This window comes from Lipotes vexillifer, unplaced genomic scaffold (genome assembly GCF_000442215.2).
Source record: "Lipotes vexillifer unplaced genomic scaffold, Lipotes_vexillifer_v1.1 scaffold818, whole genome shotgun sequence".
Lineage (NCBI taxonomy): Eukaryota > Metazoa > Chordata > Mammalia > Artiodactyla > Lipotidae > Lipotes > Lipotes vexillifer.
The window spans coordinates 755,813-760,648 of record NW_006771890.1 but is presented as its reverse complement, the minus strand read 5'-3'; the positions used below and the strand labels follow the sequence as shown (position 1 = coordinate 760,648).

The 4,836-nt window shown below is 55.4% G+C and overlaps 1 protein-coding gene and 1 non-coding gene across 4 annotated transcripts in view; one reads left to right on the top strand and one right to left on the bottom strand.

The window, feature by feature from the left end:
- Positions 1 to 1,607: 1,607 nt before the first annotated feature.
- Positions 1,608 to 4,836, bottom strand: part of CACNA1D (calcium voltage-gated channel subunit alpha1 D) — a 322,182-nt gene continuing 318,953 nt past the window's right edge. For all 3 annotated transcript variants that reach the window (XM_007447228.1, XM_007447229.1, XM_007447227.1), the window contains 3 exons: positions 4,561 to 4,682; positions 2,380 to 2,700; positions 1,608 to 1,901 (listed from right to left, as the gene is read on the bottom strand). In XM_007447228.1, the coding sequence (XP_007447290.1) occupies positions 1,608 to 1,901; positions 2,380 to 2,700; positions 4,561 to 4,682 (737 nt within the window). The remainder of the gene's footprint in view (positions 1,902 to 2,379; positions 2,701 to 4,560; positions 4,683 to 4,836) is intronic.
- Positions 3,676 to 3,748, top strand: TRNAW-CCA (transfer RNA tryptophan (anticodon CCA)). The gene has a single exon. It is a non-coding gene; the product is annotated as a tRNA-Trp (tRNA).

Sequence of the window (4,836 nt, the reverse complement as noted above, 5' to 3'; positions counted from 1 at the left end):
AAACTTGGAACCAAAAATCGCTACCAGTCTTTTTGACTGCAGGGAATCCCTGCCAAGGTAACTTGACAAAGTCGGCATAATTCTGTGAACAGAAAAGGAAGCCTTGATGGGTCTAATGATCCAAAAGTGGGTTTTCATCGAGAAGTACAGTTGGAGTGCGAGTGCAATTCTAATGAAAACGTCAGCCCTCGTTCAGTTGCATATAAAAGCCCTCAAAGAGAACACACAGTACAGCAATGTTTTGCAAAAAGGCAACAATACGATTTGTACGGAGCCCGACGTCTAGTCCTATAGATCATCCTTTGCCCCCTCTGTCCCCAGCACTCCTTATTTCTTTCCTAAGACAAGCAGCCTTACCAGTCCCCAGGGGACAACAGCAGAAGGACTTCATTCACCTGTGCGATTATTTCTGCGCCGGAAATGTCCTGTGGGGGCAGCTGAGAAAACCACAACTATGAATGCCACCGGGTCAGAGTAACCAGCTCGACCTAGGCTGCAGTGTGCTCATCGGAGAGTTACTAAAGCAAAACAGAAGACAGCTGCAACCCATGGTGGATCAGAAGGTGCAACATCAAATCATAGAACCCCTGCCCCCAAAAAAGACCGCAAATAGTCATCTGGTACCTCTTGTGTAAAGACAGATTTATAGTGACTCAAAATAGTTTAGAAAAATCTCTGTAGTGCCAAGTTCTTTTGAACTTAAAATTTTACCCCCAAAAGATTTCCACTGGATAGATGAGAATTGGCTCTATTTCTTCTACTTCTGTACAGCCCGAGTAAAAATACTAATAGTTTGTAGATTTGAGTGGGGAACTACAATTATTAGGACCCATGGATATTGCTGCATTTCAAATACGGTACAATAATTACAAAATATAGACCATCTCTTTACAAATACAAATTATAGTATATTACAAGTCATATACAGTAAATCTAGAATTTTTAAACAAACTAGCGTATCTAAGTTTACCTGGTTGCGAGTGCATTATTATTCCAGTTTACAGTTGCCCTTTGCCTGACAGAAACCGACCGTCAGAGTGATGCTGTCTCCTGTAAACTGGCGTCACGTCACAGAAAACCCCGTTTACAGGGTCCCGCTCCCCTCTCAGGATGACGGCTGGTAGGTAGGTCCTGACTTACACACTGTATTTCAGAAGAGCTGAACAGGAATCAGGAAGCAGTGTGTTTTGGGAGGAAAACGGTTTAAAAATGGATACGCTGGGCCCAGTGAACGTCTTGATATGCTAGACCGATGGCTGAGGTAATGACATAGGTAAGGTGATCGTCATCACCTTTAAACCTTCCCCTCATGCCCGCGGGTGGCGGGCCAGCGCTCTGGACAAGCGGGCAGGGCTTGTCCGACCTCCTCGCTGGTCCTCTCCAGGAGGGCTGGACCTGCCCTTGCCCATAGCTGGGGCTGAGCATGTGGGTGCGGCTGTCCCCTACCAGATTTATGGCTTCCTTGAGGCATGACATCACTTGTACAAAAGTCTAAATTGAATAGGGACTCCACACTGGTGCCTACATTTTCCTAACTACGAGGCACTTTTCCCCTGGCCCTCCGGCGCCCCACCTGAGGCCAGAGCCAGTCAGCCGCTCCCTGGGGGCTACAGGGTGGTGATGCAAATCATTTCATCCGCCAGGTCCTCCTCATCCCTCCCGGGGTCTGGCTCCTCGTCGCTGTAGCCGGGCCCGAAGTCCTGGAGCTCGTAGTCCTGCCGGCGTGAGACGGGCCCCACGGCCCCATTGGCCCGGGGATGCACGTTGCCGTTCAGCAGGTTGCTGGCTGCACTCTCCATCTCGTCGATGGTTAGGTCACAGGCATCGGCGATTTCATGTTTTGTCGCTGACACGAATTTTGGGTCCCTCGCATACCGCCCTAAGCCTTCGGATATCAGAACCTGTACAGGAAAGAGGATCAGTGGCACGAATGCAAAAGGACAGAGAAAGCACCTCAAGCAGTGACTGACTGTATGATGTGCTCTGGGGACTCAGCCAATCATGTCTGCTAGCACCCATACATGGTAACTAAGAGGGAAGGTGAATGGCTTTGAAGATCTGAAGGACTTCAAACACTGCGCGTGGCCCAACAAGAGTGCAACCCACCGGGGACAGATGTCTCAGTATAAGCTAGTCGTATTTGCAGGAACAGCACACACAATCCTAGGTACAGCTAGCTGACGAAACCCGGCAGGGGTGCTGTTTTTATATTCATGCTTTAAGTACCATCCTTGCTGCTGAGAAGTGGGCAGTGTCCAGGTTCAGAAGCCAGGCATCCGGGCTCCGGAGCCCACCTGCCCTCAGAACCACCACCAGTTCCTGTTGCGCGCGGTTCTCCCCAGTTCCGCCCTCCCGTGCAGACTCCGCAGCCACACTCACCGCCTCCACCAAGCTGTCTGCGCTCCTCTGCTTGTCGCTGTTTTTGTTGTGGAAGCTTCTGGGGACGGTCAGGCTGGCTGGTGTGAACGTCCGATAGGAGACGCTGGGCTCGTCCGTGTACCACGAGCTGCGGTGCAGGGACGGTAGGCTGCCGTTGACCTGGTCCGTGGCCTCCGACCGCTCGACCTGGATCAGTGGGGTGTAGCATGGCGTCCAGTCCCTGTACGACGGGGTCGCTGGCGGGGTGGCCCACGACCTGGTGGAGTGGCTCGGCGAGTACTTCTGGGCCTTACTGGAATCTAGGCCGGCGACTGCCATGATCTGAGGAGAAAGAGGAAGTGGGGAGACCAGAGGTCCTCAGAGGTCCCGGCCTCGGGCCCCCTCCAAACAGACCAGGCTGGGGCTTCCCGGGTGGCGCAGTGGTTGAGAGTCTGCCTGCCGATGCAGGGGACACGGGTTCGTGCCCCGGTCCGGGAGGATCCCACGTGCCGCGGAGCGGCTGGGCCCGTGAGCCATGGCCGCTGAGCCTGCGCGTCCGGAGCCTGTGCTCCGCAACGGGAGAGGCCACGACGGTGAGAGGCCCGCGTACCGCAAAAACAAAACAACAACAGCAACAAAACAGACCAGGCTGGAGGCGCTGTTTTACAGGGGCTTCAGAGGGACACAGCACACTGAGTAATTCAATGAACTGGCCGTAAAAACTTGGCCTTCTAGCAGACCGTGTTTCCTTTTCCCCCAAATGCATAACATATTTCCTGTGACTCTTCCCAGGTAGGAATCAGTTGTTGGTGAAATTGCTTAGAAGCACGAAGAAACAGGAAAGACACACAAGCTGTGGGGTATGAACATGCCACCCGGTTCACTCCGGGTTTGAATAGGGAAGTGCGTTCAGGGCAGGCTGACTGCGCCCAGCGCTTGTAGGGAACCAGGCTGGTTCTCTTTAGGGCAACTCATCCCGCGGCCAGCACTCTGCTCAGAAGCACCAGGTACAAGCCTGCTTCTCCCACCTCCAGAGACGCCATGGCAGGTCTGCCCTAGCATCCCACTCTGCAGAGGGGGACGGTGAGGCCGGGTTTATGAACGGCACAGTCCTGTGGCCAAATCGGAAGCCAGGACCGCCTTGGGGAGGCAGGGCGGGGCAGCAGGGGACAGGGCACTGTCACGCACAAGCCCACAAAGACCTCCATGCCTACTCGGTGTGTGGCATGTGATGGCCAGGGCCTTCCAGAGGTTTGTCTTCCATCCACGACAAAGCAGCACACAAAACTTAACATAAAAAATGGAAGGCAGCGGCCTTCGTTGGTGGTCCAGTGGTTAAGACTCTGCATTCCAAACGCAGGGGGCCCAGGTTCGATCCCTGGTCAGGGAACTAGATCCCGCCTGCCGCAACTAAGTTGCATGCTGCAACTATGACCCAGCACAGCCAAATGAATAAATAATTTTTTTAAAAAAAGGAAGACAGTAAGGCAAAAGGTTGGCAGACCTCAACAGAAACTCTGAAATGGACGCTCAGGGTAAGAAGCATACCATACCGTGTGTGCTCCCACCTGACTCAGACACACACGGACACAAGAGGACAGCAGCTCTGATGTGCTCTTTTCAGGAAGACAGAGTACCATACCCTTGTCCTGGAGGCAAAGCCCCGCAGGCCCCCCAGGCCCTGGGTTCCCTCCTGTCCGGCCGCCCTGACAGGCCGGTCTCCCTGGACTACACCCCCCTTGCAGGCAGGTCGGAGGCTCACACACCCTCGTGACCGCAGGGCCCGGCCCCCAGAGGGCTCTGTAAATGACGGGACAAGCTCTCAGAGCCAAGGGCAGCACCGATTGTTCAGGGTCAGTCAAGCGGCCGCCACTCCCTGCAGTGTGGCTTGTCCCCGGCCCTGCCTTCAGTGCCGAGGAAGGGTGTGTGCAGCTAGGCTGAGAGCCCGGCTCTGGAAGCTGGCAGCCTGGGACTCAAATGCCAGCTCGGCCACTCACCTCCTGTGTGAGCTCAGGGATGTCACCTTCCCTGTGATGCTTGCTCGTCCGTAGAACAGGGTTCGTGATAGTTTCTACTTGGCGAGGTTGTCACAGGACTGAACCAGAGTGTTTGTGAAGGGTCCCCCTTCCCTCCAGTGCTGGCAGCCAAGGGGGGACGGGGTGCCCATCGGCCCTGGGGGCAGGGCCAGGTGTGCCGGCTCACCTGTTGCTGCATCAGGTGCAGAGGCAGGGCCGTGCGGTGGGGGAAGGCGGGGGATGGCGGGACCTCCTCCTGGCTGCTGTGCCGGCGCAGGCACTCGAAGTTGAAGGAGGATCTCCGGGGGGCTGAGAAGTTAAAGCACACCGTGCAGCTGTGAAACCGGCCGTCAGGGCCCCGGGGCTCTGGGGTCGGGGCAGCCCCCTGGACATTCAGCAGGGGGCCAGGAGGAAGCAATAAAGGCATCCAAGGAAAAGCATTGGGCACGGGGCGGCGGCGGGG